This window comes from Zophobas morio, unplaced genomic scaffold, assembly GCF_036711695.1.
Source record: "Zophobas morio isolate AGI-343-1 ecotype UQ-CSIRO unplaced genomic scaffold, CSIRO_AGI_Zmor_V1 ptg000030l, whole genome shotgun sequence".
In the NCBI taxonomy this organism is placed as follows: Eukaryota; Metazoa; Arthropoda; class Insecta; order Coleoptera; family Tenebrionidae; genus Zophobas; species Zophobas morio.
Window position 1 is genome coordinate 16,438,295 of NW_026972135.1, and position 17,267 is coordinate 16,455,561.

Here is a 17,267-nt window from a genome sequence, read left to right on the forward strand (position 1 = left end):
TCTTGGGAAGTGTGTAATAATTTTCCTAAAAAGTTCATCAAAAAGAGTGCATTAGGAAAAATATATCAGAATTGACATTTTGAGGTTTTTTCCAAAACTACCAAAACCACAGTCCTTAATTTCATCGAAAAATTCCACGGTCACGGTGCATCAACATTTCCATAAAGTGCTTGTCTAATGCCCGTTATTAACATACCTATTTTGAACAAATCCCACTTTCTAGTAGTTATAAAGACGTTAAAGCAGATTTCAACGATAAATACCGAACAGAATTCGCATTACCTGTAAAAGAGTCATTCGTGATCTGTGCGCGATCTGCAATGGGTGTTCCAGAAAACAAAATTAGTGACACGAAAATGTCGATTAAAAATAAAAGTACGTCAAGTGAATTGCCCAAGAAGAGCCAAATAGTCTGGAAGAATATATTTTTATTATTCTTTCTACACCTTTTTGCCCTTCACGGGATTTATTTTGTAACAACGATTAAATTCTCCACAATCGTTTGGGGTAACCATTTTCAATTAAGTATACTTAAACATTTATAATATCTTTTTAAATGCAGCTATCTTCACCGCTGTCATCACGGGACAAGGAATAACAACCGGAGCACACCGATTATGGGCACACCGTTCATATAAAGCCAAATTACCTTTGAGGATAATTTTATGTTTTTTGCAAACCATGGCCTTACAAACCCCGATTTATGATTGGGTTCGAGATCACCGCGTTCATCACAAATTCACCGACACAGATGCGGATCCACACAACGCGAGTAGAGGATTTTTCTTTTCGCATGTGGGGTGGTTGTTGGTAAGAAAACATAAGCAAGTTATCGCCAAAGGAAATACGTTGGATTTGAGCGACTTGGAAAATGATCCCGTCGTGATGTTTCAAAAAAGGTAAATAGCTAATTTGTAATATTTAATTACTATTTATTTTTTCTAGATACTATATGATTTTTGCTCCTATTTTGTGTCTAGTCGTACCCGCTTGGGTTTCTTGGTACTATTTTGAGGAAGATTTGTACGTGGCATGGACTACCACATGTTGTTTGCGATATGTGTTTACACTGCATGCTACATGGGCCGTTAATAGTGTGGCTCACATTTGGGGCACAAAACCCTATAATAGGTATGTCATAAGGTAATGTTTAAAACCAATTTTGATGTGTTAAAATTGTAGGGAGATAAAGCCAACAGAAAATGTTTTTGTGTCCATCTGTTCTTTTGGGGAGGGTTGGCACAATTATCATCATGTTTTCCCTTGGGACTATAAAGCAGGAGAATTTGGCAGTTATAAAACTAATGTTAGTACCGCCATTATTGACCTAATGGCAAAAATAGGGTGGGCTTACGATTTGAAAAGTGCAACGCCTGAAATGTTAAAATTGCGGAGAAGTCGGATGGAAAAGTGAAATATATATTTTTTTAGATTTGTAATGTATTGTTAAGAAAATATTTAAGTTAGTTTGTTTAATATTTATCTGTAAATAGGATGAGAATGGCAACTTTAGGAATTAGGTAATTTAAATTTAAGCTCTGTAAATACAAATGTACATTATTAACAATATTATTATTATTATTACTAGTGCTATAATAAATACTCGTATACTTTAAATTACTTATAAAAAATGTTTTTCGTGTAAATATGTCTAATATAAAAATAAATCCTAAAGAGTTTTTGTTTATTGTTTATGTGTAAATAGGAGGTGTTGCTAATGAAAAGACACTGAGCAAGTCATTGCTAAAAAAATACGTTAGATTTCAGCTATGAAATTACAAATATACAATAATAACAATAAATTATGTTTAAGAATAAAACCAAATAATAAAAACAGAGTAAAGCAATAAACATTTCTGCATAAATAGATGCTAGACAGTTACATCTATCTCACTAGAGTAAGACACAATCATGCAGATGTTTATTCCGACGACAGATTTTCGAAATAATGTAACATTCTTTGCTTAAACACTATCGTAGAAGAAGAATTCACATCATCACTTAGCCCATTCCATACACTGAAGATTTTGCTGAGCATCCCATCTTTCTTTTCTTTTCTTTTTTCCTTTTGAAATTCACGCAAAAATCGTTTTGTTCTTGTTTTTTTTCTCTCTTCTCAGAATTTAAATTTAAAATATATGTATAAATATAAATTAATTAACTAAATAAGTAATATTTAATTTTATGAGTAGCGATTCGAGTGATGAACTAGATTCGTCAATAATTTTGAAACTTCAGTTAGTTTTGAAAACAAAAAAGAAACAAAAATGCCTGATCATAATTTTGATTATCAACTCACGAAGTTGTATGTAGATACAATATCGCCCTACAATGTTGATCAAGATACTTTAGAAATTTTTATATCAACTTGCGAATATCTTTTTCAAAACACTGACGTTAGTTCAGCTCCACACTTAAAACCGTATTTATTGAGAGTTGTTATTAGTAAATTGACTGGCAGAGCTCAAATTTTAATAGGAACTAGATCAGAGTTAAATACATGGTCACTGATAAAAAAAGCCCTGCGCGCAAATTTCGGAGATCAACGTAATTTAGATTGCCTTGAGCAAGATTTAATCGCTGCCTTTCCTTTTAAAAACGAAGGTCCACTAGAATTTGACAAACGTTTATAAATTATGAAGAGGAAACTTTCGACCAAATTAAATTCGTTTGACATTTTGGAAATGAATGACACCACAAAAACAGTTTAATTTACAGAGCAAAATTCGATTAAGAAACCCCACATCTCTGGAATCCGCCATGTCTTATGTCGCAGAAGAAGAAAACCTTGTCCATCTTGTTCAACATAATAAACAATTGCCCCAAAAAAATTACCAACCATTTCGACAACAGTTTCCGCCACCTCACAATCGTCCACATTTTTCTAATAATTATGTCAGATCCCAAAACGCATACCCAGTTCAACAGTCTTCTAATCGTCCGAATGAAACTCAACAATCGCATTTTTTCCAAAATGGTCAACCACAATTTCCAAATCGACCCATTAATTTAACTAGAAACCCAAATCCACCAAAACAGAGATTTCTAACAAATTCCCAAGTATTTTTGAGACCCAAGAATGCATTTAGGCCAACTAGTCAAATACCAGCTGAAAAACCAACCCCGATGTCAACAACATCTCGAGCCCCCACGATTAAAACCCAAACACAGACCAGGTTAATTACGTACAGGTCGCCACAAAATTTCAATCCCCCTGATTTCTATCATAGCCCCTCTAAACCCAATCAGAGCTTCATATCCGAAGAATTATATCAAATAGATGACGAACAACAAACAGAACAAGGAGCATGTTGTTTCGCTACAAGTAGTGAAAGCGATTACAGCAATTATGAAAATCTCGCTAATGATATTGACCAAACAGACAATCAATATCAACCGAACGACGAACTTTCATATCAAACAGATTATGATTATCAGCAAACTAATAATGACGATACCGAAACAAATAAGGAATCAAATTTTCCATCGAACAACCAAGTCAACCTCCTTTTTCAAAGAGACGTAGCTTACGAAGTAAACACACACTCTGCCTCTCAAATTATTATTATTAGTCGATACAGGACCTTATGCATCGATCAGTAAACCGTGTATTGCAGAAAAATACTTTCCATCAACGAAAGTTTCGAATTTGCCTTATATGATTTCCATAGTCTCTTCGATGGGATTATTGGTATTAAATAACTTCTGGATTTAAAATTTTCCATAGATTTGGTCAATAAACGTCTAACGAACAATTCCATATAAGTCCCTCTACATTTCAGACAAACAAATGATTTTTTGACAATAATTATCGACTCGTTTTCCCGATATGCTCAAGCGTACCCCATTCAATCTCTAAATCCGATAAACATAATTGACAGCCTTTTACATTTTATCTCGCACCTCGCACCATGGACAGTGTTAGGCAGTATCTAGATACTTGTATCTAAATAAAGTATCTAGATACATTTTTGGGTATCTAGTACCTATCTGTATCTAGATAAAATCGAATTTAAGCACAAAATATCTGTATCTAGAAACAAAATTAATGGCGCAGATACAGATACATTTTTTATTTCACTTATTTTTCAGTAGTTATTAGTTGAGTTATACTAGTAGCATTTTTTGATACTTCATGTTGGTGATTTTGGTCCCATAAACAAAAATAGAGGTAAGAGGTCCACTAATAGTGTTCTGTCACGGAAATTTTCATATTTTAAATACCATCATGTCCTACATCGTAGCCTTCAGTACTTATACATCTTTAAATATAATCCTGAGGGGTAATAAATCTAAGCCATGGTAAGATGGTATTTTAAAAACCATAAACCACAATTCACTACTCACTGCGATTTACGCTTGTCGGGGCAATGCATTTTATCTGTGTACCTGAGCAACCCGGGTCCGGTAGGCCAGCTGGTTGTATTTGTCTTATTAAATAAGAGTAATTTTAATAGTAAAAATATTTGTTTAAGGTATGTTATTATTTTTAGAAAATAATAATTGCGTGTTACATAATGATTAACTTTTTCAATTAGCACAAATTAGTTTTGTAATTGACTAATCGAATGTTCAATACATACATTTCTCTCGCATAAATCGCATATTTGTTACTGTTTTATATCTGTATTTTTCAGACAAATGTAGCATCTTTTCCTGTTGCCACATGTGTCATTTCTTCACTTTTTCATTGTTGGACCTAACGCGAGGCAGGCTTGGCAGGTCCGTTTTGCCCTAGAATGTGCCGCTTATGTTTAAGTGTAAATCTTGGGAAATAAAATTAATATTTTTACAACCCTCGGTAGAATAATTTATCGTGATATATTCTCAGAAATCGTGAAACGAGATTAAAATAAAATGAGTTTCAACAAAAATGTGAAAATTTAAAGTTGCACTCTGGTGATTCCGGCCTGCCAGGCAGCCTTTGATCCTATAAGGGGTTTAAATACCTTTTTAAGAAATTGTACTTATTTTGCCTTAAACGGAACCAGCAATTCTTCCTAAAATGTATATACCTGCCGCACCGGGATAGACGATTGCCGAACATGGTCATAAAAACATCGTAAGCCGATATTGAAGAATAATAATTTATGAGTCTTATGACTTCAGCACAGAATAATCATTTCATTAAGTATTAAATATACTTGGCCAGTTTGCTCGCGCCAAAAGTATTTTAATTGTCGGAATCCAGTACAACAGTTTGCCAAGCAATCACAACATTTCCACGACAATCCAGGAAGTAAAACAAATTGATCCTGAAGAGAATCTGGAACTCCAACACGTTTATAATGAAATTGCCTGTTACATGTACCAGCTCAAAAAAGATTAATTGAACTAGATTTGGACGATCTAACTGCACCCAGGCATTTACCGCAGTTTGTGTACCTACATGCTGGCTCTAAGGTTAGACAATTAGAAGTACGCTAACAACAAATTATTATCATGTATTGCAAATAAATACGGAAACAGTAACTGCTCGGCTAACCATCCACAAAAAGTGTGGTCAGTAAAGTAAAAAAGCCATTAACGCTAAGCGTCTTTTAATTCACCAAAACACGAGACAACAACATGGAACAAACTCACCAAATAGTCATCGTAGACGGCTAAAAATTTAGAGCAATCAAAAACCACCACCCACTAACATAGTTTGACTGAATTTCGGATTGATTTTCTAGTTTTTTGCTTACCCTGATAGCGCCTTATCGCTATTGGATTTTTACTCTTTTCATGGCTGTCAAATATGGAAACTGCAACAAGGCTATTAAAAGCCACTGAGGATTATGTTGTAGGTAGGAAAAAATGTGGTGGTAATTATCATATTTTATGTGTTGGTATTGATAAGCCGACTTTCGATACTCCGTAAAACTCAATTGACCCAGAAACCAAAAATAGTTCGGGAAAAACTCGAAGATTCCTTTAAGAATCTTCCTACTTCTATTAGAGGGGTGCAATCACAATGTTATTTGCCTCTCAGAGAGTTGGTCAACTTCCTCGATCTTAAACACTAAATTTTGGCCAAATGATTTTGAAACTGTTAGATCTGACAAAAATTTGTAAAAAATGGGCTTATCTAAAGGCGGAGGAGTTCTAGTTGCGATTCGTCGCCAGTATGCTTCATTTCCATTTGATTTATATTCAAAGGGATTTGATTCGTTACAATTTACTGATGTGGTTGGTGTTAAATGTTGTTTAAGCCATTTAACTCTTTATATTCAAGTTCAAGTGCTGACGAGTACGATTTGTTAGTGATTTTAATCTACCTGATTATTTGAAAATCAATATCTTTCTAGTTGGTCGATGCTTAGGTTCATTGTTGCCTGTTGACCAACTCAAATTAAATAAATAAATAAATAAAAATGTTTTTCGTATGTACCCGCTTAATGGGATCAAACGATGCATATCCAGAAATATATAAGAAAAAATTTAGAAATCAAGTTTTGAGAGAACGCGCACAAAAAATATGATCTGAAAAAAATATTGAGATGTACAGTTATCCTAAAGAGTTCATTAAGAACTGTTCAATAGAAAAATGCAGAACAAGAATTGACATTACGAGCTTTTTCTAAAACCTCCAAAACCACAGACCTCAATTTCATGAAAAATTTCCACGGCCACAATGCATTATCATTTGTTAAATTCCATAACGTATAACTGACATGTCCAATCACCGTTATTAACAATTAACTCATTTTGAATCCCACTTTCTAGTAGTTATAATTATAAAGACGTTAAAGCACATTTCAACGAAAATCCCGTACAGAATTCCCATTACCACTAAAAGGGTCATTTGTGGTTTGTGCGTGGTCTGTGGTGGTTGTTGCACAAAACAAAAGTACACATAAAAATATGTCCAGGCCATCTGACTATTGTCAGATGGCCTGGACATATTACACAATATATAAAATATACTCTCACCATAAGTTGCACCCATTTTTGCGTACCAACGGGATGTTATTATGTGGCAACTGTTAAGTTTCCTACATTCGTTTTGGGTAACTATTACTAATTATTCTTGAGCATTTATATATTTTTTAAATGGAGATTTGTTTAGCGGTTTCTTTGGGGGAAGAAGTAACAACCGAACCACACCAGTCGTGGGCACATCGTTCATATAAACTCCAATTACCTATGAAGACCATTTTACCTTTTTGCCAAAACATGCCCTTACATCCGTTTACTTGAAATGGATAATATTGGTTTCTTGGTACTACTTTGACAAAAATTTTTACGTGGACTGCCAAACGTTGTTTACGTTTAACACTACAAGCTGTATGAGCTGTTAGCAGTGTGGCTTGTATTCAGGGTACAAAGTCATGTGATAGGTATGTTCAAAATAAAATTTGCTTTTTTAAAATTTCAGGCAACAAGGTTATAAATAACAATTGAATATAAAACAAAATTAGTGACACAAAAATGTCGATTTAAAATAAAAATACGTCCAGTGAATGCCCAAGAAGAGCCAAATAGTCTGGAAGAATATATATTGTTATTATTCTTTCTACACCTTTTTGCCGTTAACAGGATTTATTATGTGACAACAATTATGCTCTCCACATTCGTTTTGGGTAACTATTACTAACTATTCTTGAACGTTTATATATTTTTTAAATCGAGGTTTGTTTAGCGATTTCTTTGGGAGAAGGAGTGACAAACGGACCACACCAGTCGTGGGCACATCGTTCATATAAACTCCAATTACCTATGAGGACCATTTTACCTTTTTGCCAAAACATGCCCTTACATCCGTTTACTTGACATGGACAATATTGGATTCTTGGTACTACTTTGACAAAAAATTTTACGTGGACTGCCAAATGTTGTTTACGTTTAACACTACAAGCTGTATGAGCTGTTAGCAGTGTGGCTTGTATTCAGGGTACAAAGTCATGTGATAGGTATGTTCAAAATAAAATTTGATTTTTTTAAATTTCAGGCAACAAGGTTACAAATAACAATTGTAAATTACCCAAGAAATATTTTTACTCGTATAATACATTCATATTCTTCTACTAACGAGGTAAAAGTGTCATTCGTGATCTGTGCGAGATCTGCCATGGTTGTTCAAGAAAATAAAATTAGTGACATAAAAATGTCGATTAAAAAATAAAAATACGTCCAGTGAATTGCCGAAGAAGAGCCAAGTAGTCTGGAAGAATATATTTTTGTTCCCTTTTCTACACCTTTTTGCCCTTAACGGGATTTATGAGGTGACAACCATTAAGTTCTCCACATTCGTTTGGGGTAACCATTTTCAATTAAGTATACTTAAACATTTATAATATCTTTTTAAATGCAGCTGTCCTCACCGGTGTCATCACGGGACAAGGAATAACAACCGGAGCACACCGATTATGGGCACACCGTTCATATAAAACCAAATTACCTTTGAGGATAATTTTATGTTTTTTGCAAACCATGGCCTTACAAACCCCGATTTATGATTGAGTTCGAGATCACCGCGTTCATCACAAATTCACCGACACAGACGCGGATCCACACAACGCGAGCAGAGGTTTTTCTTTCGCATGTGGGGTGGTTGTTGCTAAGAAAACATAAGCAAGTTATTGCTAAAGGAAATACGTTGGATTTGAGCGACTTGGAAAATGATCCCGTCGTGATGTTTCAAAAAAGGTAAATAGCTAATTTGTAATATTTAATTACTATTTATTTTTTCTAGGTACTATATGATTTTTGCTCCTATTTTGTGTCTAGTCGTACCCGCTTGGGTTTCTTGGTACTATTTTGAGGAAGATTTGTACGTGGCATGGACTACCACATGTTGTTTGCGATATGTTTTTACACTGCATGCTACATGGGCCGTTAATAGTGTGGCTCATATTTGGGGCACAAAACCCTATAATAGGTATGTCATAAGGTAATGTTTAAAACCAATTTTGATGTGTTAAAATTTTAGGGACATAAAGCCAACAGAAAATATTTTTGTGTCCATCTGTTCTTTTGGGGAGGGCTGGCACAATTATCATCATGTTTTCCCTTGGGACTATAAAGCAGGAGAATTAGGCAGTTGTAGAACTAATGTTAGTACCGCCATTATTGAGCTAATGGCAAAAATAGGGTGGGCTTACGATTTGAAAAGTGCAACGCCTGAAATGTTAAAATTGCGGAGAAGTCGGATGGAAAAGTGAAATATATATATTTTTTTAGACTTGCAATGTATCGTTAAGAAAATATTTAACTTAGTTTGTTTAATATTTATGTGTAAATAGGATGAGAATGGCAACTTTAGGAAATAGGTATGTTAAATTTGAGCTCTATAAATACAAATGCACGATATTAACAATAAATTATTATTATTATCACTAGTGCTTCCTTTTAAGAAGGGTAGTTACATTTTTCCTTAATTTTTATTTACAATATAATATCCATAAAGATGATGACCGTATATCTTGGGATTTTTGCAAGTCACAGCTTCACGGAACTTGTGCACTTATCACGGCAAGAGATGGTCTGTATAAAATTCCCTAATAGAAAATTCTACTTTTTTGCAATCATTGTAATGTACGAGCGACAATAAGTAATTTGATAGTTGAGATATCGGATTTAAAGGCGGAATTGAACGAGGTAGAGAAATCTCTAAAAACGGTAATGTACTGTCTGAATCGCTTATCACCTTATCAATCCAACTCAACAGTCAACACACATCTATGAATGAACTATTTGACGACATTGAGGGACGGCAACGTCGTTCATCAAATATAATAATAAGTAATTTTCCGGAACAAAAATAACGACGACCTAACTAAAGTGGTTGAACTCATATCAACCACCGGAGTTACTAACATTCCAATTATTAAATGTTTTCGTCTTGGGAAAATCATTCCATCAAAAATACGACCAGTGAAGGTTATTTTATTATCAGCTGCACCGGCCTACAATATATTGTCAAATTATAAGACGTCAAAAAATAAACCCATATAGTATATCAATAAGGATCTTACAAAAATGCAACAAAATAGCCTATACAGTCAGAAAGGAATTCAGAGATCGTATTTCTCAAAAAGGCATCAAATTGAAATATGTTAATGGAATTCCCAAAATTGTCACTTTAAAAAAAAAAACTAGCTTATTTCCAACAGATAAATAGTGATGTCGCAAACAGTTTCGCACAGATTTTTATTGTATACCAAAATATTAGAGGTCTGAATTCTAAAATTTCTGAAAACGTTAGGTTTTATTATTAGAAACTCCGCAGATTTTTCTAATTTGTACTGTACAAGACTCCTATTTTACAGCTTAGTTCGATGTAAATTAGAATACGGTAGTGTAATTTGGAATCCTCACCAACATGTGTACATCTGTATGTTAGAAAACGTTAATCGCAAGTTTTGCAAATTTTACCATTTAAAGTTGTTTGGTTCATGTCCTCATCGTCACATTCATCAGAATTTATTATTGATCTCAGTTAATGAGAATACACTTTGCTCGAGAAAAAAATGTAGCCAGGCAAATATTTTTGCCAAAAATTGTTAAGCGAGAAATAACTTGTCCAATTTTCCTGAAAAATATTCGTTTCAATGTTCCCAGACTGAACCCTAGAACTTACGTTAGGTTTCAATTCGAAATACCTAAAACGTTCCACTATTTTAACAGCACGTTACTAACATGTTTTAGATTGTATAATAATGTAGTTTCTAAAAAAATAGACATATTCTATCTAGATTTTCGCTTTGCTAGTGTCAAAAATTAGTTATTTCGTTTATTTAGTTAAGGAAGTTGAAGTGGAACGTGAAGTTACTTGTCATTTGCCGCTCTCGGTTTGGGCAATATTTAGTGAGGTTAAATCGGAACTAAATGTTTTTGGTTGCGGCAGGCCGTTAATGATCCTAGTGCACAGGTTCCTTTAAATTGCGGAACCATATATAGTTCTTAGTTCTCCTTAGTGGAGCAATATTTGTTGCTTTTATCCAGTGTTGGGCAGTATCTAGATACTTGTATCTAAATAAAGTATCTAGATACATTTTTGGGTATCTAGCATCTGTATCTTGATAAAATCGAATTTAAGCACATAAGATCTTTTTGTATCTAGATACAAAATTAATGGCGCAGATACAGATACATTTTTTATTTCACTTTTTTTCAGTAGTTATTAGTTGAGTTATACTAGTAGTAATTTTTGATACTTTATGTTGGTGATTTTGGTCACATAAACAAAAATAAAGGTAAGAGATCCACTGATAGTGTTCTGTCACGGAAATTTTCATGTTTTAAATACCATCTTTAAATATAATCCTGAGGGGTAATAAATCTAAGCCATGTTAAGATGGTATTTTAAAAACCATAAACCACAATTCATTATTCACTGCGTTTTACGCTTGTCGGGGCAATGCATTTTATCTGTGTACCTGAGCAACCCGGGAGGCCCGCTGGTTGTATTTGTGTTATTAAATAAGAGTAATTTTAATAGTAAAAATATTTGTTTAAGGTATGTTATTATTTTTAGAAAATAATAATTGCGACTTACATAATGATTAATTTTTTCAATTAGCACAAATTAGTTTTGTAATCGACTAATCGAATGTTCAATACATACATTTCTCTCACATAAATCGCATATTTGTTACTATTTTATATCTTTATTTTTCAGACAAATGTAGCATCTTTTCCTGTTGCCACATGTATCATTTCTTCATTGTTGGACCTAACGCGAGGCGGGCTTGGCAGGTCCGTTTTGCCCTAGAATGTGCCGATTATTTATGTTTAAGTGTAAATCTTGGGCAATAAAATTAATATTTTTACAACCCTCGGTAGAATAATTTATCGGGATATATTTTCAGAAATCGTGAAACGAGATTAAAATAAAATAAGTTTCAACAAAAATCTGAAAATTTAAAGGTGCACTATGGTGATTCCGGCCTGCCAGGCAGCTCTTGATTCTATAAGGGGTTTAAATATCTTTCTAAGAAATTGTACTTATTTTGCCTTAAACGGAACCAGCAATTCTTCCTAAAATGTATATACCTGCCGCACCGGGATAGACGATTACCGGAAATCGTCATAAAAACATCGTAAGCCGATATTGAAGAATAATAATTTATAACAGGTTGCCGACAACAGACCTTCAGCACAGAATAATCACTTCCTGTATTCTTTTGAAATATTAATTTTAATGCTGGAGATAATTATTAGATATACTCAAACACAATTTGGACACTGTAGTATGGGAATAAAAACAAAAAAAAATTCTTTTTAAGCGTACGTAATAAATATTGCACGATTTGCGATACATAAAACGGCGAAGCGATGGCCTATCTGCAGGAAAAAAGAAAAGATTTTTCAGTCTTGGATAACTATGCTACAGTAAAATATTTATTTTTTAAATTTAATACCACAATCCCTTCTGCTGCACCTGTGGAACGGGTGTGTAGTAGCGGAATACATAAACATGTTTTCAGTTATTTTATTCGCCAAAGCTTCAAAAAGTATCTGTTTTCTTGTATCTGTTATCTAGATATATTTCGAAAAAATCGAAAACAATCTGTATCTAGATACTTTTATCTTCCATATATCTATCTATACCTGTATCTAGATATTTTTAAAAGTTTCTATCTCCAACACTAAAAACAACTGATGCTAAGGGAAGACACATTGCAAATTGGACTATAGATAATTTAAAAGAAAACACACTTAGAAAAGACATTTAACAAATGTTTACGAAAACAAATAACGTAGTAAGGTTGTTATGGACCCACATTTTTGCTAACATTTGTAATAATCAATCAATTATTGTTAAGTTATAATCTCTAAAGTTAATAATTCGAGTTCACAAGTTTCCACTGTTTGTACTTAATGTTTGTATTCAGTGACTGCATTTATATTTGATAGCTAGTAATTCTCGTAACTCATGTGACTGTTATCAAAGATCAAGTATTGTACTTTCTTTGTTTAAAACTATTATAAAAAAAAATCCTCTTGTCAACAGTTTAGTTACTAACGTTAGAATAGTATTAACTAGAGTCCCTAGATATACTTTGGAAAAGAGCTGTGACACGAAACGTCAAAATAATGGTAAATTTTATTTTACTATGCTGGCTGCGGATGGTTTGTTTTGAGTCATATTTTGACAATTTGTAATTGTCATTTAGTACATAGACGTGGAAGAGAATAGGCGCCGTATGCTGTGTACGTAACCGTAGAAATACAGAAGCAAATGGTTTCTCATTGTTTAAATGCCCCGAAAACAAGATATTACTTAACAAATGGAGAGAACAGATGCAATATCCATCTTGAAAATTGGCAAAAGGGCTTACATCTGCGAGGTTGTTGTTCAAAACTGTATTTTCCGTCTAATCCTTGGTCAACAGCTTCACTTCAAAAAAGAAAATTTTATATCTGAAGTCAATACAAAATATGCAATTCCAACAATATATAATGTGGCTGAATTTAAGTCAAAATGACCGGTTCTTGGCAAAAAAATGTTATTGATGAAATTCAGCAGACTATTTTGGAAAAAGACAACTTCATCAAAGTTATGAGAAAAAATAACGCGGGTGCTGAAAAAATTATTAATTTAACTAGTGATCGTTATTTTGTTAAAGAACCATTCACTATTGACACCTGATGTACAAATTAGCAAAAAAACAAGAAGACAAATAAACGCCGAATGAAATTTAATTTAACGTATATGCGTTAGTTACATATCTATACTGTACAATTATATTGCTAAGAGGCCTTGAAAGATTCCGAAATCAAAACGGCAAAGCAAAATATCGAATCTGTCTACTACACTAAATTTGTACTGCGCATCCCTCGTTGACCTTAATGTACATAACTACAAAGCTAACACAACAGACAAGTGATACACATCCATCAGATGGTCGTTAGTGCTGTAGAACAATGGTTGATACAAGAAACCCAAAAGCTTACCAAACCAGAAGAATGACGTTTTCTGCGTGTCATAGATTAAATAGGTACAGTACAATTTTCCTTATTATTAGTATTTAGATCAAAAATATTGTTTTAGCCCTTTTCTCGATGAAGCAGAAAACGAGGAAGTTTATGGAAAATGTAACCACATAAATGGTCATGGGCACAATTATATGGGTCTGCATTCTTCCCTATTATTAAATAAAAAATGTCTAATTTGCTTTTCTTTTAGTGAAAGTAACCCTCTTTGGGGAAATTGACACTAAAACAGGGATGATACTCAATATGACTGAACTGAAAAGGTACATGGAGCAAGCTATAATGAATCTTTTGGATCATAAAAACTTAGACAAAGATGTTGAATATTTCAAGAATCGACCCAGTACGACTGAGAACCTTACAGTTTTCGTTTGGAATCAGATGAAAAGGGTTATGGAGAAACCTGATTTGTTGTATGAAGTTGAGATTTTTGAAACGGAAAATAATATTGTGAGGTATAGAGGGGAATGAATATTTATTATATTGACTATGAATGAGTTTGTTTTATTATTAATAAAAATTTTGTATAATTGTAACGTATCTGTTTTTCAAAAAATAGAGTTAGAATGGACCTATCTACTGAATAGTCGTAAATACGAACCAACCGAGGCTTACTACATGTTAGTAAGAGATAGAAGTTTGCGCATGATATGTTGGGTACACAACCAAGATCTTTACCGCAGTTTTTAAAACAGCGAATCAACATCGTGTAATTCAAAACAACCGCCGTTCTGACCACGTGCGGCGTAAACCTGCCATCGGTGGCAACTGAGTCATATCGGTTTGTCATTCATTATTCATTGTGTTTTTTCAAATTGTTGGTGTGATCCCTATAAAGCTACCACTTGATAATGCTGAAGCAAAAAATGTTTTATTGAGTGAACCACCCATAGATGCCATTGAAGAAATTTCTTTTGACAAATCTTATGAAATAGAACGATTAACAAGACAACAAGCTTCTTCAGCACCATGGTATAATGAGCGAAAATTTCGTTTAACAAGTTCAAAATTTGGGGAAATTTGCAAAAGAAGAAGCTTCAATGCAGAATATGTAAAGAGCATTTTTGGGAATAATGATTTGTCGAATGTAAAGGCAATCAGGCATGGGGTGGAAAATGAAGATGTGGCAAAAAACATGTATTTGGAGGAAACACGAAGGACAATGTATAAGTGTGGCTTTGTAGTGCATCCATTTGCTAGTCATCTAGGTGCAAGTCCTGACGGCGTTGTATTTGATGAAGTTCATGGATATGGACTTTGTGAAATTAAGTGCCCTTACAGCAAAAAGTGGGAGACGATTAAGGAGGCGGCAAAAATGAAAAATTTCTGCTTAGCGTTAGAAAATGGCCAGACATATCTAAAAAGGACCCATAATTATTACTATCAGATACAAGGGCAAATGTTAATTACAGGACTCACTTGGTGTGATTTTGTTATTTTTTTAAAAAATACAAGAGAATTATATATTGAAAGAATTTATTTTGATTCTCAGTTTTGTTTGAATATGTACAACAAATTAACAAATTATTATAATAGTCATTTTAAAATGTATGTTAGATGAAAATAAAGTTATATTTAAAATTTAAGAATAATTTACTTACATAAAATACATATGTCTACTTCCGAAGGGGGAGTCTAAGATTGGTAAGTATGCAACTAATCGCGCACCTACGTCATCTGTCATGTTATATTTTTCCTCATTGCCAGATTTTAAATTACGCGGTAACTTTGTACGTGGTGACTGCGTATGCTGTATAGGGGTGTATCTTTTACGACTATTCAGTAGATAGGTCCATTTATAATTTGACTTTTATTCAATTACCATTTACTGTAGCCTACCTCGATTTCAACACTCAAGATTTTTTATTCATTTTCATTAACAAATTTCTTTGTCAACTACATTTTTCATGCTTAATTGTGTTGTTGTTCAAATATGAAAAAAACATTCAACGTAACTGGTGTTAGGTCCATTGTATCCCCTTGTCCAAACCGCCCCGGGTCTCCCCTACATAATAAAAGAATGTCAGACTCTGACTTTGATTAAATACATACATTAAACACAAATGAGTGATTCTACAAAACTCGGGGAACATCATGCGTTGATGTGTAATTAGGCAACTATCAAGTAAGTAAATTCATTCTTGATGATGATAGTTAAATACACAAAAACCAAGTACAATACGATCTCGGTCACAAATATTGTACATTTATAGTGTTTGTTTTAAATCATCCTTATTTGTCTAAAATGTCAGTCCCTAGGTTCTTATATCTATATATTTTCACATAATGATTTTCAAATATGAGGGTCTGAGTTTGATAGACAGCTTATATGTCTGAGCCTGTGTATTTGTGATAATAGTTTCTGACTTTCTGCCACTTGAAGCCTATTCCCTAGGCTGTTTCTTGCCTCGAGCTTTATTTTTCTGCGAGCGTTCGCACCTCGTTTCTCATTCCTGCATCCTGTTGTGTATTGTATAGAGCAGTTACCATGGCCATGGCCCAGCAGGAAGAGCTTAGAAATCGACTTATTCATGTAAATTGTCCGCGCGACAATTATGAAAACCTGGCAGAGGTTATGCAGAAGCAGTGGCAAGCGTAGTTGGAAGACGAAAGAAAGGACGACGGTAAAAATGTGCGTGGAGAGTACGATATATTAGGGGAGACAACAATCAAATCGGATCCGAACAATTGGTCCGCGACATAATAAATTCGAAACCTAATAACACAGAAATCGTATGAAAAGACAAACATATTATTATCCTTCCGCTATCGAAATGGATTACTCAATTACTTGCGATTGCATTATCTCACCGCATGCTGGTAAAGTCTGCTATGGTTACAAATATGGGATAAGGGACTTAAAAGATGCGAAGGACGTGGGCGTGGTTTATTTTTTATATAAATGTCACTGTCATTGAGACAAATTGAGGTTAAACAAATTAAAATACGCCCTCACATCTCTTGTTTCCAGCTTCTTCCCTTGAAACAAATTTAAAAAATCATGCTATATTTTAAACTAAAGGTTTAAACAGTTATTTTTAATTTTTATATATACTATACATATAAGGATATTCTATTCTAAGTATTGAGCGACACAATTACAACTGTTCCTTACTATTTTTACTAAAAAAGAAGTGTTATCATTATCAGCGAAAACGCTCACATAGTCGTATAAAATATTTTGTTAGAAGGAAATTTTATGGTAAGAAATTTGTAAGGCAACGTTCAAGACAAAATTTGATTTGGTAAAACATCAGGCACAGAGAACCGAATGGAAATTCTTATGGTTTCTACATGTGCTTTTTAGGCCAGTGCCGAAGCCTTTGAAAATGGTAAAAAGTGAA

At 33.6% G+C, this 17,267-nt stretch overlaps 2 protein-coding genes and 1 pseudogene across 2 annotated transcripts; all 3 read left to right on the forward strand.

Annotated features, from left to right (window-relative positions):
* The first annotated feature begins 320 nt into the window (after positions 1–320).
* On the forward strand, positions 321–1,433 carry LOC135138669 (acyl-CoA Delta-9 desaturase-like). Its single transcript, XM_064068645.1, has 4 exons — positions 321–507; positions 563–899; positions 946–1,131; positions 1,183–1,433. The coding sequence occupies exons 1-4, from the start codon at positions 321–323 to the stop codon at positions 1,412–1,414; spliced, it is 942 nt and encodes a 313-aa protein (XP_063924715.1). The 3' UTR covers positions 1,415–1,433.
* A 4,627-nt stretch (positions 1,434–6,060) lies between these two features.
* Positions 6,061–10,865, forward strand: LOC135138670 (acyl-CoA Delta-9 desaturase-like; annotated as a pseudogene).
* Positions 10,866–13,852: 2,987 nt separating this feature from the next.
* Positions 13,853–14,405, forward strand: LOC135139008 (6-pyruvoyl tetrahydrobiopterin synthase-like). Its single transcript, XM_064069069.1, has 3 exons — positions 13,853–13,928; positions 13,982–14,061; positions 14,117–14,405. The coding sequence occupies exons 1-3, from the start codon at positions 13,855–13,857 to the stop codon at positions 14,392–14,394; spliced, it is 432 nt and encodes a 143-aa protein (XP_063925139.1). The 5' UTR covers positions 13,853–13,854; the 3' UTR covers positions 14,395–14,405.
* The last annotated feature ends 2,862 nt before the right edge of the window (positions 14,406–17,267 follow it).

Bases quoted from the DNA above. Each gene is read 5' to 3' on its own strand.
- LOC135138669 (XM_064068645.1), top strand. From the start codon at position 321: ATGGGTGTTCCAGAAAACAAAATTAGTGACACGAAAATGTCGATTAAA. The intron at 508-562 runs GTAACCATTTTC...TTTTAAATGCAG, and splicing joins ATTCTCCACAATCGTTTGGG to CTATCTTCACCGCTGTCATC. The intron at 1,132-1,182 runs GTATGTCATAAG...TTAAAATTGTAG, and splicing joins GGCACAAAACCCTATAATAG to GGAGATAAAGCCAACAGAAA.
- LOC135139008 (XM_064069069.1), top strand. From the start codon at position 13,855: ATGGTTGATACAAGAAACCCAAAAGCTTACCAAACCAGAAGAATGACG. The intron at 13,929-13,981 runs GTACAGTACAAT...ATATTGTTTTAG, and splicing joins GCGTGTCATAGATTAAATAG to CCCTTTTCTCGATGAAGCAG. The intron at 14,062-14,116 runs GTCTGCATTCTT...CTTTTCTTTTAG, and splicing joins TCATGGGCACAATTATATGG to TGAAAGTAACCCTCTTTGGG.